Source organism: Malus domestica, chromosome 09 (assembly GCF_042453785.1).
Source record: "Malus domestica chromosome 09, GDT2T_hap1".
NCBI classification, from domain to species: Eukaryota; Viridiplantae; Streptophyta; class Magnoliopsida; order Rosales; family Rosaceae; genus Malus; species Malus domestica.
In genome coordinates, this window is record NC_091669.1 from 3,541,276 (window position 1) to 3,565,101 (window position 23,826).

The following is a 23,826-nucleotide window of genomic DNA, read 5'->3' on the forward strand; positions in this document are numbered from 1 at the left end:
CCCGTCACACGAAGTGTTATATCACGTGTCCCTATATAAATGATGAGTTATGTATGTTAAAAGATTAATAACTTAAAAATTAAAATTTTCCACCACTTGCATAAAAACATCTGGTGTACTATCCGTGTTCCCGTCACAACTAAAAATTTTCCCTCTGTTCGTAGCCGTTAGATCAAATTTCAACAGCACAGATTTTCTGATTTGGTGGATTATGAGGAAGGGATCCGGAGAGAATTCGTTTCCCAAATTGTATTAGAGGAGATAGTATAAATAGAGTACGAAAAAAATAATAGGCGTAGTATTATTTTTATTGTATTTTATACATATAAGAGCGTTAAATTTATAATAATATCTTACTTTAAAAATATTTTGAAGTAGATTAGCATTGAAAACAATGAATAAATCGACAATATCTTACTTTTTTTTAACCACAACTGTAAATCTCATTTCTACTTAATTCTATGAAAAAGAAAAAATCTCATTAAATTATCATTTCCAAAAGTCAAATCTTAGATGCTATTTGTTTGTTTCTAATTGAGTTAGTTAGCTAACTTCATTTCTACTTAATTCAACGAAAAAGAAGAAATCTCATTAAATTATCATTTCCAAGAGTCAAACTAACTTCATTTCTACTTAGTTATACGAAAAAGAAATCTCATTAAATTATCATTTCCAAGAGTCAAACTAACTTCATTTCTACTTAGTTATACGAAAAAGAAATCTCATTAAATTATCATTTCCAAGGTCAAATCTTAGATGATATTTGTTTGTTTCTAGTTGAGTTGGTTGGACTATACAAGAGTTGGGAACTTGAATGATCGAGCAAAGCTCTCCACTCCACCTCGAGCTGCCTTGTTAAAAATTTAAAGTGATTCATAAATTTTACGAGCCGAACATACTAATGCTAAAGCTTGACTTGTTTTTTAATGGAGCCGAACTAGCTTGGCTTGGTTCTTTCACAAGCCGAACTAGCTTGGCTTGGTTCCTTAACAAACCAAACTTCGACGAGCCGAACCCAATGCGAATTTAAACAGTTTTGAACCAGTTTACGTCCCTAATTGCATGGTTCACTTTTTAAATTAGTGGCAAATATTTATTCGATCGGTAATATTACTGAAACCATGTCTGAGCATACCGATAAAAGAACGACCAAACTTACAAAGAGTGTGACTCTTTCCCACATATTTCCAAAATGGTTTCACTAAGATAGATAGAGAGTGTAGTTGAATGGACCCAAGTTTCTTTAAAGTGATGTGTTCGAACAATTTTGACACCATCTTTGCTCGAATCACTTAATTTGGCTTCGAAAACTTTGAGCGGAGGACGATCTATGTAAGTATTCTTCAAGGCAATAAAACAACAAAAAGTTGATTCCACTGCACCCAAGCGATTTGTATACGTACATTTTCATAGGGTGTCGAGACAAATTTGCAATCAATCTAAGCAGTGAACAATGCCATAAGATCAATTTAAGAAGGATGGCACAGGACATGAGTACCCGACGGATATTAGTTACTGAATTGCTTGGTCGCTAGTACAGCATCCCGGCCACCATGATGATCGACTGCCACCAGGAGACGTAGACTGCATGCATGCAACAGATAACAGCACAACGTTTAGATACAAACACCTAAAGAAACACTTTGCAAATTCTAACGTGCATGTATGGTTGGTTCACTCTCGTTAAAGTAACGTGATACGATAAATGAACACATAAAACATACATTCATGTCATAAGACAAACTTAATTCAAAATTTTAAAACATAATGCGTTTTTTCTCATTTACATCTGGCATGTTTGATGCATATGTTTTTAATACGTTTATTTCTTTCTGAAAATATGAGTATACCCCTTGGAATTCAATTTTCATTAACTAAAACCCCCATTTGTAAAATTTTCTAATAAAAACCCAATGACTAGGCTCCAACTAAGCAATATTCATAATTAAGTATGACTTGGCAAAATTGGTATTTTTTGATGTCTAAATTACCCCTAATATTATTGATTTTGGGTTTATTACTTGTTATCTACATTTATATGATATTATTTCATTCAATTAAATGTTTTGAAATGTTGATGCAGATTTGGAAAAGAAAATTTTGAGTGTCATGATTTCAATGCATAATAATAACAAAAATTACATGACATTAGAGTTTTGTTTCCTTATATGGTTGTTTTCACATTTATGTAAAAATGAGCATTTTTTTCCTTTCAAATAATTGTAACAAGTAAATTAGCATTTATTCACAAATATACAAATGTTATTTTATTCAAAATTACCAATATTTTACATATATAAAATAACAATATAATTTCCAGGTAAAATAATACATGCAAAATAATTTACCTATGTAATAAATAAATAAATATTGTTTGATTCAAAAGTTATTTAAGCTATTTGCATACACATATATATAATAATATCAAAACGTGCCTAACATATGTAATAATACATGCAAAATAATTTACCTACAAAATAAATGAATGTTGATTGATTGCAAACAACACATAATAATAACAAATGTGCCTAGTATATGTAATAATACATGCAAAATAATTTACCTACAAAATAAAAGGATGTTTTTAGCCAATTGATTCAAAGTTAATTAATTACCTATATTATACTTAAAAATATAGGTAATTTATTTCACACAAATATAATAATAACAAAATGTGCCTAATGTATACATGCAAAATAATTTACTTACAATGATTGTCAAACAAATATAAGAAATGGAATAGATGATGGTGAGACAAGTATAAAGTGGATACTTTTGTAATTTACCTACTGAATAAATGAATGTTGATTGATTGCAAACAACACATAATAATAACAAATGTGCCTAGTATATGTAATAATACATGCAAAATTATTTACTTACAAAATCAAAGGATGTTTTTAGCCAATTGATTCAAAGTTAATTTGTCACAGCCCGTCCCGGAGGTACCTTTGACGGGAACGTGAAATGACTGAATTGCCCTTAACGGGCACTAAGGTGTGTGTGTGATATGTTTTAGATATTCATATTTTTCCTACACTATTGGAAATATTATTTAAGTTAGATAAGAATATTGGAAGGTTGGATTGTTGTTTGGTTAGGGAATTAGAAATGGATGGTGTGGATTGACTTTGGACCCCTACACCCTCACATTTCCTTCCCTCTTTCCCGTACCCTGTCTCTCTCTCCTCCCTCACGACTCTCTCTCACTCTCTCTCACCCAAAACGTACGGCACACACCCAAATCCTCCAAAACTCGACGGATCGAGGCAACCAAGGTATGCATCTTCATCCTTTCGACATTCTGAGTTCATTGGTACTAGTTTTAGGAAGTGAAACCCTCGAAATCACGGGAAACCCGAACCTCCATTTTTGAGTTACTGTTCATGCACACGTAAAATGTCGTGTTTAAGGGAATTCTAAGCTTGTAGTGAGCTTAGTGAAGTCCTAAGGAGGCTCGGAGTACTTCGTTTGAAGGATTTGGACGTCGGGATCACGTGGTTCCATTTTGGCCGAATTTCTTGAGAATTTTCCGGTGAGATTTCTTGATTTTTAGAGCCTTAAAGTAGTGTATTGTGAGTCTACATGTTTGGGGCTTCAATTTGATATATTATACGAAGAAAATGGTTGAGAAACGAAGGAGAACGAAGCATTTGAAAATTCCCCAGTTTTCCGGCCACCGGAAAAACCAGTCCGGCGAACCCGCGAGGAAGAAGGTGCGCGTGGGCGCGCGTGGACCCGTGCCTTCCTTGGCGCGTGGGGGCGCGTGCTACAGTAAAAAATTATTTTAAAAATATTTCGACGTCCGTGACGTCGAGTAGATCACTGTGGTATATTCATATACCCAAATTGAGCACCGTATGAGAAAGTTATTAAGGATTGTTGGTTAGGTGTTCGAATAACGTTTTATAGTTTTCGCATTAGGTGAAAATGTGAATTGATGATCCGACCGTTGGATCGTTACCAAACTTTGATACGTTGTAATACGTAATATTTGAGGATTATTGGAACTTACGGATTGGGAATCCGAGTTACGGATCTTCCGGAATTGGAATTGTAAGTTCATAAAATAAAATGTTAACCGTCACTTAGTTTTGGAAATTGACGGAGATCCGACCGTTGGATGGTAATGAAATTTTAGGATGTTATCCTAGAGATATATTGTGGACCTCTGGAAGTTATGGATTTAAAATCTGAGTGGTGGATCTTCCGGATTGAACTACGTAGTGACGTATTTTATATAAGTTATATATTCTATCGATATGAATTCTGAGGTTGGAATTGATTATTGTTTTAGGCGCCGATCGTCATGACGCTTTGGCGTATTGTGCTAGGGAGTTGTAGGGCGAACTCCAGGTGAGTGGGCAGTTTTGTTTTCCGTATATATATATACTTGACGTTTTCCCAGAAATTGAAATTGAATGAAAGTATGCTTTAAATGCAATGTATAAAATTATATGAAAAGTATATTGAAATGTGAATTGAGATGCCATGCATAAAAGTATATGAAAAGTATATAGAAATGTGAATCGAATTGCCATGCATGAAATGATATGAAAAGTATGAAATTGAGATATGATGCATATGAATGAATGGTGCGGCGGACGCACAGGTGAGTATCAGGTGAGTATTTAAATACTGATATGATGATGTTGATGTATATTGAGCTCAAATCCTGCACCATAGTTTAGTGCTTATAGTATTCACCGCATCGCACGCTCGCCTTGGATCCAAGTAGATGCTAGTCGTACAGTCCACGCGGAGTGGGTACGACAGGCCAGTCGCGAGAGTGTTAGTGAGATTCCGACTGGTGGGTGACCTTAGATTATGTGCACAGATGATTTATGAGAAGCACTAGAGCGTAACTTATGTGCAGAAGGCCGGACAGGTCACGCGGAGTGACTCCGGCAGAGTGTGAGAGTGATAGATTTTGAGCTCTAGGTTCAACCGTACAGGGCTATTAGAGGGCCTCCGGTTGATTACTTCTTGCACCTGATATAATTATTGTTGATGCATTCATACTTAACTGTTGAATTCCGACATGGCATGGCATATTTGTATTGAAAAATGTTGAGTTAATGAATTGAAGTATTGAGAATATATATGTATATTTATATTTTACATTTCTGGGAAAGTATACAGGTTTTACGGAGAGGGGTTACAACGTTTTGAGAAAAGTTTGGATTTGGAAAAGAATTGTTTTACTGACCCACTCAATTTTGGTTTTGCGCCCCTCCAGGTTCAGGAATCACAAAGGTGTGGTGACTACGAGGAATTCGACGGTGTTCTGACAGACTGGATCAGATTAGGACTCACCTTCGGGTGTATCAACTTATAAATTGTATAATTAAAGCTTCCGTACTGTGCAAATGGTTACGTCACTCTCACGTGACGGCCAGCATGCCCTCATTCGGGACGGGGTGTGTCATAATTAATTACCTTTATTCTACTTAAAAATATAGGTAATTTATTTTACACAGATATAATAACAACAAAATGTGAATAACGTATACATGCAAAATAATTTACCTACAATGATTGTCAAACAAAAAAAAGAAATGGAACAGATGATGGTAAGACAAGTATAAAGTAGATACTTTTGTAATAATAAAGCACTTATTTGCTATAATTATGGTGGTAATTAAATTCATCAACATAATTAGAGTGTTGTGGTACAATTGTAAATATTTTAAAAATAATAGGTATTTATTTGTTTACATGGCAATTTATTTCAAATTTGGGTTTTATTTGGATGTTTAAAACGAGATGGGTTTTTGTCAAAGAAATAAGTGTTGCATGAACTTATACCTAAAGAACCCTATTTCTTTTACTGAAAATTTAACTTTCCCCCTCCAAACTCATTTTTTCTAGCCTCTAGCCCATCATATAATATTTATCCGAATAAAACCCAATGATTAGGATCCAACTAAGCAACTTACCAAATTAAGTTTGTGTGTCTGTTTTTATAATTTTTGGATCCCTAATATACCCCATCTGAGCAAGTATGGAAAGTTCTTGTAATTTTGTTTTAATTGATTACGTGCATTGAATTTGGCGAGGTCTTGTAGCCATGAAATATGGTTCTAGATGGAGGAATTAATTTGGAAATTTTTGAGTTTTGACAAATAATTTGGAAATTTTTGAGTTTTGACAATATATTTCAATTTCAATATACCTAATTTAGTGTTTATTTTCAACAATATCTATTGTTTAATTTTATGAAAATAATTCACCTACTATGAAAATTAATTTTATGAAAACAATATCTATTGTTTAATTTTATACCTACAATATAATTACATGAAAATAGTTTACCTACTACGAAAATTAATTTTTTGAAAACAATATCTATTGTTTAATTTTATGAAAATAATTTACCTATTGTATAATTACATGAAAATTAATGTGCCTACTTTTTAAATTTGTAACAAAATTAATTTACCTACTTCTTTTTATGTTATTAGTATACATAAAATGTAGAATATATGTCCGTATATATTGGATCTAATTAGGTTTTGGATTGGAGGAGTTCACACAAAATTAAAAATATATTAAACAAATTAAATGTCTAAAAGAAACGTATAAGATATTTGGTGGCATGATTTTGTAAATAAACACAAATTCATGGACATCTTTTATCCAACATGACATCATATTTAAAATTTGGGTTTTATTTAGAAGTTATAATATATGTGGGTTTTTGTCTAGAGTTTAAGAGTTGCAAGGATTTAAATCTAAAGAACCCTTTCTTTTATCACGTGTAGATGGACTAGTAAACACATAAAACATACGTGCATGTCAACTAAACACATAATGTATGATTCCAAATAAAGAGAATAAGAGTGGTTTCTCACATATTTCTTGCGACCATAGCCTCCTTCCCCTGCAGGAGTACTCTCCTCGTCGTCAAAAGACCTGCTTTTCCGCCCTTCTCCATACCCCTTCTCTTTCCCACCACCCATATTCTGTTTCCCAATATTGTACTGGTCGCCCTCGTGCGACGGTCGGGCGTAGCTGCTGTACTCCTCTTTCACGGCCTCCTCGTCGTATGCAGACGACTCCTTGCACGACGGGAACTCCGGCTCATTGCTATCATCGGAGGCCGACCCCGACGAGTGGCGGTAGCACGTCTTCTCCGTAGGTTGTAGAGGCCGGCCATACGTCAATCCCATGTCGTACCCGCCCTCGTACGGCGTCGGGTCATACTCGTCGAACATGTCAGCGCCGTCGTTGGTATCCTTCGTCGCGTAGTACGAGCGGTAACGCGTCATTTTTGTAATATCGAATTTTGATTAACTTTTCCTGATGATAAGAATACAAGTCTTAAATGTTGCTTAATGCTCTTTATATGGCGGTTGACAATTTCTCCTGCAAAAAATCGTGTCAAAAAGTGCAATCTCAAGGCTAAATTTACACTTTTTCGTTTCATTATTTACCATAAATTTTACAGTGGTCTGCATTATTTAGAGGGTTTTATTTAAATTTTGTCCATGTAATTGCAAATAGTAATGTTATCCACACTCGTTTTTACCTTTATTAATCGGATTTGAAATTCGTATAGAAAACTTATGAGTATTGGGCCACATGTACCTTTCTATGGGCTCTTTGGACTATGGCCTCAACTTTGGGCTTCTTCAAACAATAGCCCGGCCCATTACAAGGCCGACATTACCAGATTCCAAGAACTAAACTTTGAACATTTTTTATCTGATCCTCTGTCACTGTCGGTCCGGCTGGCTGGACCGATACTCTGCTTTTAATCTTCGCCACCATCGATCCAATCGCCACTGCATGCAAAGACACAAACTTTAACAAATTCCCACTTCGGAGAGTTCCCAGATCGTGAGAAATGGCGGCCCTTGTTCTCAGGGTCGCGCAGGATGGCTCCGGCGACTTCCGGACGGTGCAGGAGGCCATCGACGCCGTTCCTCTCTGCAACACCCGTCGCACCGTGATTCGCGTCGCTTCCGGAATCTACCGGCAGCCAGTGTACGTGCCCAAGACGAAGAACCTCATCACGCTCGCGGGTCTGGCTCCGGAGCTCACTGTGCTCACCTGGAACAACACCGCCACCAAAATCGAGCACCACCAGGTGAGGTGGTACCCTTTTTTTATGCTACCCAGTAGGGTTTTCGACACGTGGATGAAGGGTTTTGCTGACGTTGTGGGTTTTTGGTAGGCTTCTCGGGTGATCGGAACTGGGACTTTCGGGTGTGGGAGTGCTATTGTGGAAGGAGAGGATTTTATTGCAGAGAACATCACTTTTGAGAACTCAGCTCCCGAGGTTAGCTTTGTTTCTGTTCTTGGTTTCGTTTCATTATTTAGTTACAGTTCAAAGTTTGCATCTTTTGATTGCATTTCTGTATATTGAGCATGGTGAAACTTGTAATCTGAAGTTGAAATTTTGAACCTGTTGGTTTGTTTTGTTTTGTTTTGGTTTTCTTCTGTGGAGTGTTATGAATGTTGGAGTTACTAGTTTCGTTGGATTAACCAGGTTTTTGACATCTTATTTGGGATTGAAGGAAAGGGGAAAAGGTTCCGGCGAGGATCCTTTTCCTGGGGATCAAGGATCCTGTGATTGCGTTTGTTCATCGTACATGGTGGCGGTCAGAAATCATTTAAATTAATTTGTACGATGAACATACATGATCACGGGATCTCCTGGATCCCCAGGAAAAGGATATCCTTTTCCAAGGAAAGGATAATATGATTGGAAGACAAGGAGATTTTTCGGTTTTGTTTTGATTAGGGAATATATGGAGTGCAAGTTCAGTGCAAATGGAGGCCAAAACGAGTTAGGGGTGAGGATCGGAGATCAAGAAATACCAAAGAGCGACCGTTTTCGTTACCTAGGATCTATCTTGCAAAAGAACGGAGAATTAGATGGAGATCTCAACCATAGAATACAAGCTGGATGGATGAAGTGGAACAGTGCATCCGGCGTGTTATGTGACCGCCGTATGCCACTGAAGCTCAAGGGAAAATTTTATAAGACGGCAATAAGGCCGGCGATGCTGTATGGTACAGAATGTTGGGCGGTGAAACATCAACACGTACACAAAATGGGTGTAGCGGAGATGAGGATGCTTCGTTGGATGTGTGGGCACACGAGAAAGGATAAGATTAGGAATGAGGATATCCGGGGTAAAGTAGGAGTAGCCGAAATTGAAGGAAAGATGAGAGAAAATCGGTTACGGTGGTTTGGACATGTGCAAAGAAGGCCTACTGACGCTCCGATTAGAAGATGCGACTATGGGACAGAGGTTCAGGGCCGAAGGGGTAGAGGAAGACCTAGGAAAACTTTGGAAGAGACTCTAAGAAAAGACTTAGAGTATTTGGATCTAACGAAGGACATGACACAGGATCGAGCACAATGGCGTTCTAAGATTCATATAGCCGATCCCACTCAGTGACTTGGATTTTCCAAGTCTCCAACCGAGAAGTTTTCCTCACTCGGAAAATTAAGGGAACACTACCCCAACCTACATGCTCCACTCAGAAAGCTTCAACATACAAGCTTCAACAAAAGAAAATTCAAAGAACTTAGCGAAGAAGGCTTTGGTGTGTCTAACACAATACGTTGAAATGAAGGAAAGCTTATTTATTGATATCCCCGATAAGCTACAAATATGTACATATACATGAGTCAAAATAAACACACAAGAGGGAGCCTTCACAAAGGTTGCTTAGGAGAAGTCTCAGCAGTCGGTAGAGCCCCAGAAAGAGAAGGCACCGGAGGGGGATCATTTGGAGCCTCAGTACTGGACAGAACCCTAGAAGGAGGAGGCATCAGAGGTTGATCATTTGGAGCTTCATTACGCGGTACAGCCCCAGAAGACGAAGGCAATAAATGCATTTGGAACAAACCCACAAATCTCTGATGATCAAGTAAAACCTGACCATCAGTTTCCTTCATCTGGTCAAGCTTCCTCTTCATGTTTGTAGCATAGTCATGTGCGAGCCGGTGCAACTGTTTATTCTCATGCTTGAGCCCTCTAATCTCCTGTTTGAGACTCATCACTTCAGCCGCCAATGATTCAACTTGGCGGGTTCGAGCAAATAGGCGTTGGGCCATATTAGACACAGAACCTGCACACTGAACACTGAGAGCCAGCGAATCCTTAACAGCTAACTCATCAGACCGTTTGGAAAGTAGTCTGTTATCTTTGGGAGTGAGAAGGTTCCTGGCCACCACCGCAGCGGTCATATCATTCTTCATCACGGAATCCCCAACGGTAAGAGGACCAGTAGGGGAGACGAAGGATGGGCGCCATATGTTGTCTGGAGAAGGCGGGGCTGCCTCTTCAACAAGGTTCAAGTCAAAACGACGGTCGGAGGGGCCAGACATTTTCAAAGGTGTTGAAGAGAGAAGAGGTCGGACAAATCAAGATCTTAGAAGTGCAAGAATGAAGCTTCTACTGGTGGAGATTCAAGTGTGCTTTGGAACTTAATGCCAGCCCCTATAAAAATCTGCACTCGACAGAGCTTCAGAAATCGAAGAGGCGCCTGCTCAGAAATCGAAGAGACGTTTGCTTTCTCAAAAGCTGGGCTGCTTAGAGATCACGAGGGTTGATCTCAGAAATCGAAGAGGCGTTTGCTTTCTCAAAAGTTGGGCTGCTCAAAGACCTCGAAGGCTGATCTCAGAAATCGAAGAGGCGCTCGCTTTCTCAAAAGCTGGGCTCCCCAGAGACCACGAGGGCCGATCTCAGAAATCGAAGAGGCACCTACTTTTCTAGCCTTGTCAGCACCTGTCACACGCACACTCAGCTTTGCAGAAATTATGGGCATTCTGTCGAAGACTTCTGGTGAAGTAGAAAACACATGAATCTTACTGTTCAATCACCTACTTCCCACACGCAACAATAGCTCATGGGTACCACAGATAACTTTGCCAAAGTTCTCTGCCAAAGTTGAGCACGTGAAGCTTGCAGCTCCCACTACATCGCTCTGACCAAGAAAGGTAAAAGAATATCAAAGAAACAGCACTAACAAAGTTTAGACACATAAATTTTGAAGGTCTAGCTACCATATTATTACCCACAAGGGTAAAGGAACAATACCACTGCTGGATAATTGGAAAGTCCCTGTTTGTCAACCTCTGTGCTTCGTGGCAAGGTAGACTAGCAAACATGCCCAACCTTTACTCACATTCGAGAAAACACTCCCAACAAGATTGCTTGCTCCAAAATCGAAGAGACACCGTCCTCCGAATCTCGAGAGCCAGACTCCCAACATGACTACTTTCTCAAAATCGAAGAGAGGGTAAAGGAACAGTACCATTGCTGGATAATTGGAAAGTCCCTGTGTGTCAACCTTTGTGCTTCGTGGCAAGGTAGACTAGCAAACATGCCCAACCTTTACTCACATTCGAGACAACACTCCCAACAAGATTGCTTGCTCCAAAATCGAAGAGGCACCGCCCTCCGAATCTCGAGAGCCAGACTCCCAACATGATTACTTTCTCAAAAATCGAAGAGACACTGCTCTCCGAATCTCGAGAGCCAGACCCCAGCATGATTGCTTTCTCAAAAATCGAAGAGGCATCGTTCTCCGAATCTCGAGAGCCAGATACCACAGACCACTTTTTCAAAGTGCTCTGACAGAGTTAAAACATGTGAAACTGGCAGCTCCCACTACCGTGCTATGACCAAGCAGGGTAAAGGAATAGCATTACTACTTGTTAGGGAGACTCCTATATATGTCGACCTCCATCCCCAACAGACAGGCAGACCTGCAAAAATGCTCAACCCTTCATCATATCTGAGAGGGCACTCCCAACGAAGCCTTTCGAAATATTCAGCTTTCTTTCCCCCCGATAATACCTCTGCAAACAAGCTATACTAGAGCAAGAATATCTCATATCATCAGGGTTAAAAACAAGAGTATCCCATATCATGCTTTTTCCCTGTTTTTTCCTTTGGCCTTGTTTTTACCTGCAAGACAAGGAGAAAGAGAGCAATCAGTCAGCACTTGGAATCAAGCTTCCAGCCAAGAACTGACTGCCTGGAACCCCTTACCTGATTACTTACCTGGCATTGCTCTCGAGTACTCATCTTCAACATCTTATGTTTCCAGGGAAGATTCCGCATCTGCTTGAGGAACAGATAGGGCAAGTGCGAAGGATACAAGGAAGCATGTGGAGACAAGCGTAACAGCACACGTGCCGATACATCCATTACTCTGTCAAAAGCAAAAGTATCCCATATCAGCAGGGTGGAACGTACTCTAGATTTGATGGACTTGTTTTGACCCTCAAATTCTTCAGTCGGCCTTATACTCTGGAGGAAACCAGAAAACCCTCCAGCTCAGTTCAAGAATAAGCCTGTGGAAAGTTACTTCTTCAAAAGCAAAAGTATCTCATATCATCTCTTCTCATTTTTCTTCTCTTTATCCTTCATGCTGCTGCAAGATGGGGAGAAGGTGAACAATCAGTCGGAGCTCTGATTGCTTACCTTGTCTGTCACCTCTTTCAGCAGACCCCCTAGCTCGGCGACTTGGGGGACTCCTACTACATGGTTTGTATCGCGCTTGACCAAGCCTGAAACTACAAGTAAGCTTCAAGTGAAATTGATACATTACCTTGTGCATCTCCACCAGTTAAAGATACCACCCCCGGATGGAGGAAGAGTACTTCCAGAGAAGATGCCACATCTACCTATGAGACAGATAAGACAAGTCAAGACGACACCACACTCCGATACTTAGAAGTTTCGTGATTACGAGATCATTCTCCCACAATATTTCCTAATGTCATTTGTACTAAATCATTCACTTGTACTCACTAGGGCTGGGCACGGGCCGGGCCGGGCCCATTTTTGAAGGAACCGGACCGTACCCGGAATTAAAGGAGACGGGGCGGGGCGGGCCGGGTATTAAAATTCTGAAAATAGGAACCGGACCTTACCCGGCCCGGTTGAAACGGGCCGATTCGGTTCGGGTACACGGGTCCATTTTTTTTTTCTGTTTAAAAATGTTTGCTGCACACAAATTGCAGTTTGAAAAAACTGCACAGATTGCAGTTTGAAAAAACTGCACAGATTGCAGTTTGAAAAAACTGCACAGATTGCAGTTTTTACACAGAACAAATTTCACATATTGCAGTTTGAAAAAACTGCACAAATCCCACAAATTTCACAGATTCCATAAATTTCACATATTCCATAAATTGCAGTTTGAAAAAACTGCACAGATTGCAGTTTCTCAAACTGCACAGATTGCAATTAAAAACTGCACATATTGCAGTTTTTCAAACTGCACAGATTGCAATTAAAAACTGCACAGATTGCAGTTTCTCAAACTGCACAGATTGCAGTTTGAAAAAACTGCACAGATTGCAGTTTTTGAAAAAACTGCACAGATTGAAAAAAACTGCACAAATTCCACAAATTTCACAGATTCCATAAATTTCACAAATTTCCACAGATTCCACATTCCAGAAATTGCAGTTTGAAAAAACTGCACAGATTCCACAAATTGCAGTTTGAAAAAACTGCACAGATTGCAGTTTGCATTTTGCAGTGCACAGATTGCATAGACTGAAAAAAAAAATAGCACAGATTGCAGTTTGAAAAAAATTGCATAGAATACAGATTGCAGTTTGCACATACACAGATTTCACAAATTGCACAGATTGCACACATCCGCAATAAATTTCAAATTCCAACGCCCAAGTTCCGACAACAATCCTCATTGAATCTGTAAGCAAAAATACAATATAAACATGACATTTTTAAAGTCCAACATCATATTATCCTCATTGAAATTTAAAGTTCATTCATTTGAGTTTAAAATATTACCACAATTCCTTTTCCTTTATTCGTTTGAGGAGCTTCAGGAACACTTGGTGAGATGGTTGAACTTGTAGAGATAGTATTTGCTCTTTTTCTTTTATATTCTACAATAAAGAACAAACGTTAATTGTAAACCAATTAATATAAAGTTATAAACCAAACTATTAAAAACAAAATAGTTACCTTCTTCACACTCTTGATAAAATTCAAGCTCCGCAGGACTTGCTTCATACTCAATGCTGCCAATTGGTTCACTTCTTATCCAGTTTCGAAGGCACATCAATGACTCCACTGTTTGAGGAAGGAGACATGATCTACAAGGGTGAATGACTCTTTTTCCTGCACTAAATGCACTCTCACTAGCAACTGTTGACACTTGAATTGGCAAGACATCTTTCGCTATCAAAGCAAGTGTGGGATATGTGCTCCTCCCCTTCAACTTCCACCATTTCAAAACGTCAAATTGTGAACCTTGTGGTACTTTCTCTACAGTGTCAAGGAGATACCTATCCACCTCATGTGCAAGCACAATATCCTCGGTGTCTTCTAGTTCCTTCTCCCAATCATCCATGATTTGACTAAATATCATTGGATTTTCCGTTGGCACACTAGAAGATGATTGTTTTACCCTTGAAGAAGAAGTGTCAATAACTAAATCTTCTCTACCCTTTTGTTGTGTTTGTGAACCGAAAGCTTGGAAAACATATTCATCACACATTGCCTTCAACAATGTCTTCACTTCATTACTTTTCTGTTCAATCTCTTCTTCAGGAAGTTGTAACTGCTTTCGGCACAAGTGCATGTAGTGCCTCAATTTGAACCTTGGGTCTAAGACAAGGGCAACTACAAATATTTGATTAAGGGACTCAATTGAACCAAAATACTTTCGATATTTGGCTCTCATGTTGAATGCCATATCACGTAGCACCAACTCTACAGGTTTTCCAGTTTGCATATATTCAGGCAAAAAAAGCTTTTCAATCTCGTTTTCCACAACAATGACATCATGAACAGCTGTATTAGATGTGGGATACTTACTTGCACTAACTTTCAAAGTTATAAGATAGAAGGCCTTCAAAAATTTCACAAACACTTCTGCACTATCCCAATCTTCCTCCTTAGGTGGTCCAACCCTCCCTTTACCCGCCACTTCTTCTCCTTCATCATTAAGCACCTTTTCACTGAAATAGGTGGTGTATATATTGGCTTCATCATCTTCGATCATCCTTTCAAATGCTTTTTGAAACTTCAAGCAAGATTCTAGCATCATGTATGTGCTATTCCACCTAGTAGGCACATCCATAACAACTAGACCCCTACTATCCAACTTCTCACTCTCCACACATTTCTTGAAATAACTTAACCTTCGGGGACTTGACCTCACAAACCGCACGGCATTTCTAAAAGCATCCACACTTGTATCTAACCTTTTCAACCCATGTTTCACTACTAAATTGATAATATGAGCTAAGCACCTCACATGCATAAACTTGCCATTCATAATCATTTTACTATTAGGCCATTTCTGCATTTTACGAACAACATACTCAACTGCCACCTTATTAGCCGATGCATTGTCAACTGAGATACACATTACCTTTTCAATCCCCCACTCAACCAAACATTGCTCAATCATCTTCCCTATTTCTTTGCCTTGATGACTTGAAATCAAACAAAAGTTTAGAATCCTTTTGTGCATATTCCAATCATCATCCACAAAATGAGCAGTTAGCACCATGTAGTTCAAGTTTTGCACACTTGTCCATGTATCAGTAGTCAAGCTCACTCTATGATTGTGTATCTCCTTTTTTAACTGATCTTTCATGCTATCATACATATTGAATAACTCCCTCATCATAGTTCTCCGAGATGGAACATGCAATCTAGGCTGGACTTTGCACATCATCCGCCTAAACCCTTCACTCTCCACAATACTAAAAGGTATCTCCTCGAGCACAATAAATTCAATAATACCTTCCACACTTTCTTCTTGGCTCCACCCTTTAGCAACAAGCATGTTTTTGACATTGCCATCCCCAGAAGGTCCAGAACTGCCTAGAACCTTTTGCAACTCATCAGTTGGTTTATATGACTTGCAATGTTTATTGAGATGTTTAATGTAAGTACTAGTTCCACCCCCACTAGTATCACATGCAAAAAAAGAGCTACAATGGTTACACGTAGCCTTCAAAACTTGTACCTCCCCCTTCTCTTTCTTTCCATCCTTTTCTACTTCTTGCATTTCCGAGACCGTACACTTAGTGAAATGATCCCAAACCCAAGATCTCTCAGAAGAAGATCTCTCTAGTGAAGCTATTATAGTTGGTTGTTTTGTCTTTGGAATAGGTGGTGCTTTTCTTTTTCTAGAGGATGAGGGGTTTGGGGGAGGCATTGATGGTTTTGACTGTATGGGTGCTTGTGTTGGTTGTGGAGGACATGGTGATGTAGCCGTAGATGATGCTACATTAGTACTACTAGGGGTACTTTGACTTTGAGATTGAGACATTATGTAAAAATCTGTAAAAATCAAATAATGGAACTATATTCATTAATCAAATAAAGATATTTCGAAATAATTACTCTCTGGGATGGGAAATAAAAGCAGGCAGCACAATTAAACAGAGTGAACACACAACACACAGATTGTTGACCGACAAAAGACCAAAAAGGCTGAGAAGTATCATCATGTTATTAATTTATGCAGTGTGTGACTGTGCAGTTACAATCTGTGCAAATCTGTGCAGTGCAGTTTGCAATCTGTGCAGTGCAGTTTGTGCAGATTGCAATCTGTGCAGTGCAGATTGCAATCTGTGCAGTGCAGTTTGTGCAGATTATGCAGATTGCAATCTGTGCAGTGCAGATTGTGCAGTGCAGTTTGTGCAGATTGTGCAGATTGCAGTGCAGAATGTGCAGATTGCAGTGCAGTTTGTGCAGATTGTGCAGATTGCAATCTGTGCAGTGCAGTTTGCAATCTGTGCAGATTGCAATCTGTTTTTACTAACAAAAAGGACTTGAGTCCTCATATGTGCAAACTCCAGCAAATAAACACTTAAGAAATGCCCTGCACTCAGGTAAAAACATGTCATTCCCAAGTCAATCCAAGCAAATACCAACAAAAAGTACAATGAAATTATGAACTAACCAAGGTCCCTGCTGGAAAAGCCGTTGGATTTCTCACTCCAAGCGAAAATCGTTCAACTGAAATCCAAAATGCACTGAAACGTCACTATCTAATACCAGAATTCAAGCTTAATGGATGTGCTATAATCTTGTTATACAACACTACCTCAATATTTATGGGACTACGTCAACTCATTACTAAAAATTTGAATCATTCATAACTTTGCACATTTTAAACATAATAAAAAGGATCTAAATCAATGAAACGAATTTGAAGGGGTTTGTTTGTACAAGAGAAGAAACTGAATTGACAAATATCAAACAAAAAGTTTCTCTTAACATTTTCCATACTCCATCCTGCACTGACTTGATAAATATCAAACAAAAAGTTTCAAAGTGTCTCCATCCCTTCAGGCAAATGTGTAACCTACAAAGGATTTTCAAATCTCATTCACTGAAGCAATTTTAAATTGCCAATAACATTTGAAATTTCCACCGAAAATACTCAAATTTTCAAATGCTAGTACATACAAGAATGACAATAGGCATCCAAGAGCAGTTACTCTTAACATTTCATATTCACATTTTATCCCAGAAGATGACTAAGTTACAAAACAGACTTCTAAAAAATTGATATTTTTTATAACAATCCAAATGAATGAAAAAGGATTTTATTATAGAGGAAAGCCATTCGTTTGAAGCAACTTACGAAACTTTGCATCAGAGTAGGAACACATAAAAGTTTCATCAGCCAAGACAAGCAGCCATTCCACAATAACCAAATCAGTAAAACTTTGCATCAGACTAACTTTTTGTTTGATATTTGACCTTTGACCTAATCTAATCCTAATCCTAATCCTCTTTCCCACTTATCCTCACAGGTCTCACTGCTAACCCCAGGGGTTTGGATACGGCTGAATTTTCACAACAGGTAAGCAAAATTGAGCTAGTTTCTCTATAACTGGTAACGTCGAAGCAGTAACACCTTTTAGTTCAAACTTTAAACACAATGTTCTGATTTATACTGATCAAAACATAAAAAATGCTTACCCTACCAGTCAAACAAATCAGACAAAATATTCAAACAAGAATATTTAAGCACAAAATAAAAGAAAATCATTAAGAAACGCCATTCACCATAATTATCAACACGGATCCAAGGTTAGAAAATGGCAACATAGCAGGTTATAGATTCTATGTTGCATGTTGCAATCAATAGTTAGGGAGAAAAAGAAACCCAGTATCAAAGACAGCATACAAACCTGAACCTTAACAAACAACTGTCCTAATCGAGACATTTAATTCAAATTTCAAACCAAGGTAACTAAATGTTTGCCAAACACAAAGTAAATATCTGAACTCATCTAAGCACCTGACTAGGATCTGGATTGTTTACTATTCTACTACTAACATTAAAGGCATCCATCAGAGTCCTACTGAAAATGACAGCGTGTTGAACATGTTTTATTTCTTTTCGGGGAAGAAAAAAAAGAACAAACCGGATTTACCTAAAATTGACAGCGTGGTGAGGTGAGCACTGTGAGAGTGGTGAGGTGAGCACTGTGAGTGGGAGTCGGAGTCGAGGGAAGGGATAGGGAGAGGGATTCGAGGGAGAGGGATCAGGGATAGGGAGAGGGACTCAGGGAGATGGAGTCTGAGAATCCGAGAGACTGGTCTGAGGCTGCTGAGTCTGAGGATGGATGCTTCTGGAACTCAGGAGTCGGGACTCGGGGAAGGTTGGCTAGGGTTGAATTGAAAGTTGAAAACTTGAACTGATGGTTGAGATTGGATGGAGAGATGATATTAAATCTCGTCCGTCCAATCTAACACAAACGGGCCGGTCCGGGTACCCGCGGATCCTATAATTTTGGAACCGGCCCGCCCCTAAAACTTCAATTACCCGCCCCGCCCCGCCCCGTTCTATTTTTACAAAACTAAGAACCGGCCCGTACCCGCCCCGTACCCGTATTACCCGCCCCTACCCGCGGGTCCAGGACCCGTTTGCCCAGCCCTAGTACTCACTAAAGGAGAGCTTGAACCTATGTACTTGTGTAAACCCTTCACAATTAATGAGAACTCTTCTATTCCGTGGACGTAGCCAATCTGGGTGAACCACGTACATCTTGTGTTTGCTTTCCTATCTCTATCCATTTATATACTTATCCACACTAATGACCGGAGCAATCTAGCGAAGATCACAAAAAGCGACCGTTTTCGCTACCTAGGATCTATCTTGCAAGAGAACGGAGAATTAGATGGAGATCTCAACCATAGAATACGAGCTGGATGGATGAAGTGTAAGAATGCATCCGGCGTGTTGTGTGACCGTCGTAGGCCACTGAAGCGCAAGGGAAAATTTTATAGGACGGCAATAAGGCCAGCGATGTTGTATGGCACAGAATGTTGGGCGGTGAAGCATCAACACGTACACAAAATGGGTGTAGCGGAGATGAGGATGCTTCGTGGGATGTGTAGGCACACGAGAAAGGATAAGATTGGGAATGAGGATATCCGAGGTAAAGTAGGAGTAGCTGAAATTGTAGGAAAGATGAGAGAAAATCGGCTCCGGTGATTTGGACATGTGCAAAGAAGGCCGAATGACGCTCCGGTTCGAAGATGTGACTACGGGACAGAGGTTCAGGGCCGAAGGGGTAGAGGAAGACCTAGGAAAACTTTGGAAGAGACTCTAAGAAAAGACTTAGAGTACTTGGATCTAACGGAGGGCATGACACAAAACCGAACGCAATAGCGTTCTAGGATTCATATAGCCGACCCCACTTAGTGGGAAAAGGCTTTGTTGTTGTTGTTGTTGTTGTTGTTTTGATTAGGGAAAACCGGGTTTGGAACGTTCAGCCAACGCAAAAATCTCGTTTTCTTTACTTTTGGTAATGGAGAGAAAATGTGAGCAATGAAGCTCTAAAATTCTCTCTTTCTCTAATTTTCTTAGTCGAAAATACACTTTAAGGGTTCTGAAAGCCAACATCTTTGTCATAAGAGAAGTTGGGGAATGTTTAAACTTTGTTGTTAGAGGTTCTTGGAAATGTACAAACTTATGTCTTTTATAGTAATACAAAGTCCTTCGAATTTTCCTTTCACTCTTTGAACTTCATTCACTCTGAACATTGTGTTTAACTTTTTACTCCCTCTGTTTTGTTCGGTAGGGATCAGGTCAAGCTGTGGCAATTAGAGTAACAGCTGATCGATGTGCCTTCTATAACTGCAGGTTCCTTGGATGGCAGGTATACCCATTGTCCCAATTAGTCAGTTATTTTCTTGAATTTCCTGTTGGGTACAAACTGTTACTGTTTTTACTGGGTAACCACGAGCTATTTGAGGATAAGTGAGAGCAGTTATCAGTCTAAGTGGAGGGTCCTTTCGACTTTTAATGCAGGATACCCTATACTTGCATTATGGAAAGCAGTATCTGAAAGATTGTTATGTTGAAGGAAGTGTGGACTTCATTTTCGGCAATAGCTCAGCGCTTCTGGAGCATTGTCATATCCACTGCAAGTCAGCAGGTTTCATAACTGCCCAGAGCAGGAAATCTTCCCAGGAGACAACAGGATACGTATTCTTAAGGTATGTTGGTTTGCTAACCTTTCGCCCATCTTGGTTGAAGTTGCTTGTGGCTTACATAAGCAATTGAATCCTTGAATTATTTGGAACCATGTTGAGTTGTCTCTTTTTTTGAAGAAGTAACTATCAACCAAAAATAGCTTAGGGAAAAAGAGACAATAATGATACTTATGCTATAATATTTTTTGCATGTGGTCCAATATTCTAGTGGATAGGGTTTTGGTTTCCACCCATGTGTCCCGGGTTTGAAACTCCCCTGTCTCCAGTTTCAAACCCTCCCTCTCCCCTTAATAATAATAATTTAAAAGAGAAAATTAATATTTGAATGAAATCTTGCATTGATACTCTCTTGACTCTTTAAACTTTCCGGTTTTCCTATGTCTTTCTAATACAAGTTAGAGTTCCATACTTTCTGATTGAAACTTGGTTGTGTTTTCTTATACTTCATTGATGAACGATTGATGATTTGTTTTCTTTTACGTCAAAAACCAACCCTGTTTTCTTGAATTGTTGCAGATGTGTAATCACTGGAAATGGTGGGACTTCATATGCATATCTAGGACGACCGTGGGGACCTTTTGGAAGAGTCGTTTTTGCATATACATTTATGGATGGATGCATCAGACATGTAGGATGGAATAATTGGGGTAAAACAGAGAATGAACGAAGTGCTTGCTTTTATGAATACAGGTATGCATACTTTAGTCTATCTGCATAGTACTTCTATTCTACAGTGCCTCCGTTCGGTGGAACGTTGTGTCTTATTAAACCAAACTATGGACATGGACTACAATAACTTCGGAGGAATGTGGTGTCTTATCAAACCTAACCAGTTTGTTTTTAGATGGTTCATGTGGGGTACCTAGAAGTAAAATTAAACAGAGCTGAGAACGGAAAGATGTTTACTTTAATTAATTGGGTTCATCATGCCTTTCTTTTTCGGAAGAATATACCCTCTCAAGCTTGTGGCTTTGTTTACCTGCTCTTGCACGTAACAACTTCTTGAAGTAGTGATTGTTGTTTTGAAATTTAATTCGGAGGAACGTGGTGTCTTATCAAACCAAACTAGTTTGTTTTTAGATGGTTCATGTGGGGTACCTAAAAGTAAAATTAAACAGATCTGAGAAGGGAAAGATGTTTACTTTAATTGGGTTCATCATGCCTTTCTTTTTCGGTAGAATATACCCTCTCAAGCTTGTGGCTTTGTTCACCTCCTCTAGCGCGTAACAACTTCTTGAAGTAGTGATTGTTGTTTTGAAATTTGAAGTTTCTTTCGAGTTCGTGAGTAGAGGCAGAGTTTAACAAGCTTGCCTCGTTGAATGAAAATTGCAGGTGTTTTGGACCAGGTAGTTGCCCATCGAAACGGGTGACATGGGCTAGAGAACTGGTAGACGAGGAAGCAGACCAGTTCCTCCAGCATCGTTTCATCGACCCAGATCCAGGAAGGCCTTGGCTTGCTCAGAGAATGGCCCTAAGAATACCATATTCTGCTTAGGAGTTGAAACATGGGAAAGATTCCCGACAAAGCTAGTCGAGTATATTGAAATCATTTTACGACGGAATAAGATATGCACTATAGCTATTTCAAGATGCCGGAGGCGTTACAAGGCCATTTTTAGCGTTTGAGCTTCGTACCCTGACCGATGTAATTGCTTGTTTCAAAGACTATGTTTTGATTTGGCTAGATTTATCCAGGATAATATTGATAAGAGTAAATTGTAGCAATGGTTTCTTAATTTTAATCAAATTAGAGCAATGATCATTCAACTTAAAATTCATTACCATTGGTTCCTCAACTCATCAAAATGTGTAGCTATAATTATTTTCGTCAACTTCGTCAGAATTTTGTCAAAATGAGTTATGTTGGAATGATCATTGCTACAATTGGGGTCTTTCAACTTATTAAAACGTGTAGCTATGGTATTTTTTGTCAACTTCGTCAGAATTTTGTCAAAATGAGTTATGTTGGAATGATCGTTTCTACAATTAGATCAAAGTTGAGGGATCATTGCTCCATTTAGGTTAAAATTGAGAGACTATTTCTCTAGTTGAATTAAAGTTGAGGGATCAATGGTAATGAATTTTTAGTTGAGGGACCATAGCTGCACGTCTTGATGAGTTGAGGGACCAATAGTAATAGATTTTTAATTGAGGGACCATTGCTCAAATTAAGTTAAAATTAAGATATCGTTGCTACAGTTTACTCTATTGATAAACTCGTTCCATTCTTTGGTTTCACTTTCATCCTTGGCCTTCAACATGGATAGTTTATGTTATTACATGTCTGGTGATGATCATGGAAGAAAATATCGATAATATCGGCGAAATATCGCCGATATTATTGGTTTTCAGGTAATGGATATTTAAATAGGTATCCAAATGGTTTTCGGCAAAATATCGCGATATTTTGGAAATATCGCGATATTTTTTTAACCGTGCTACTCGGAGAAGAACGCCGGAGCTTCTACAGCTTCGGCCGACCACAAACAAGGGTTCTAGACCCTGATCTAGGTATCAAACAAAAGCACGAGACAAGAAGAGTGCGTTTATACCTTCCATTTGCCGTGAAACGACCCGTGGTGGTCGGAAAACCTCTCGACACCCACGGTCTCGCCGGAGATGGGTGCGCCTATTCCCGGGCTGATTCCGTGCTAAATCCTTGGTAAAAAGGACAGAATAACCTCAATAATCACATCCAAGCAACAAACCAACACGGAAAGAGAGGTTCGAGGCTTACCTAACCATAACCCATGAAGAACTCACCGGAGGTTCTTGGGGTTTCGTCGAGTTGCGCAGCGACGGGAGAGAGAGAAAGAGAGAGAGAGAGAGACGACGGTGTGTAGAAGGTGATGACGATGCCGTCGACGGAGTACCACGAAGGGTGTGTGTGGGTGCTCTCGGGTGTGGGTCAAAGGGTGAAAGAGTGAGGGTCTTCGAGAGAGGGAGAGTGAGTGCAGAGAAGAAAGAAGGAGAAAAAGGTCACGGGGTGGGGAGAGAGAGAGATACGTGAGGGTGCTAGGGTGCTGCCATGTGGTAGCTTGAGAGAATTTGGAAATCAAGATGAATGGTCCAGATTTGGTTAAGATAGGGGACTAAAACGATAATTTCATAATTATTTGGGGAACCACGAAAATATATAAAAATTTGGGGTTGGGTTGTTACAGTGTGTCTGTGCGTGTGTGTGTAGAAGTGGGGTGCACTTTGAAGTGTGTGTGTGTGTGTGTGTGTGTTATCCGAGAGAAGAAAAAAAAAATTCAAACCTGCTTTCAAAATATCCAGGCTATGTGTCAGTCTGTGTGTGTTATCTGAGAGAAAAAAAAATGCAATATATAAAGTGTAA

The 23,826-nt window shown here is 39.2% G+C and overlaps 2 protein-coding genes and 1 long non-coding RNA gene across 3 annotated transcripts; 2 read left to right on the forward strand and 1 right to left on the reverse strand.

The window, feature by feature from the left end:
- Positions 1 to 1,218: 1,218 nt before the first annotated feature.
- LOC103411374 (uncharacterized protein At5g39570-like) lies at positions 1,219 to 7,340 on the reverse strand. Its single transcript, XM_029107823.2, has 2 exons — positions 6,855 to 7,340; positions 1,219 to 1,584 (listed from the first exon to the last, which is right to left on the reverse strand). Exons 1-2 carry the CDS (start codon positions 7,269 to 7,271, stop codon positions 1,513 to 1,515), a joined length of 489 nt encoding a protein of 162 aa, XP_028963656.2. The 5' UTR covers positions 7,272 to 7,340; the 3' UTR covers positions 1,219 to 1,512.
- Positions 2,845 to 5,457, forward strand: LOC139188067 (uncharacterized). Its single transcript, XR_011571206.1, has 4 exons — positions 2,845 to 3,278; positions 3,414 to 3,535; positions 4,298 to 4,356; positions 5,240 to 5,457. It is a non-coding gene; the product is annotated as an uncharacterized lncRNA (long non-coding RNA).
- Positions 7,341 to 7,669: 329 nt separating the features above from the next.
- Positions 7,670 to 22,260, forward strand: LOC103421503 (pectinesterase 31). The gene is made up of 6 exons (XM_029107822.2): positions 7,670 to 8,092; positions 8,180 to 8,284; positions 20,072 to 20,149; positions 20,302 to 20,489; positions 21,003 to 21,176; positions 21,819 to 22,260. The coding sequence occupies exons 1-6, from the start codon at positions 7,850 to 7,852 to the stop codon at positions 21,979 to 21,981; spliced, it is 951 nt and encodes a 316-aa protein (XP_028963655.1). The 5' UTR covers positions 7,670 to 7,849; the 3' UTR covers positions 21,982 to 22,260.
- The last annotated feature ends 1,566 nt before the right edge of the window (positions 22,261 to 23,826 follow it).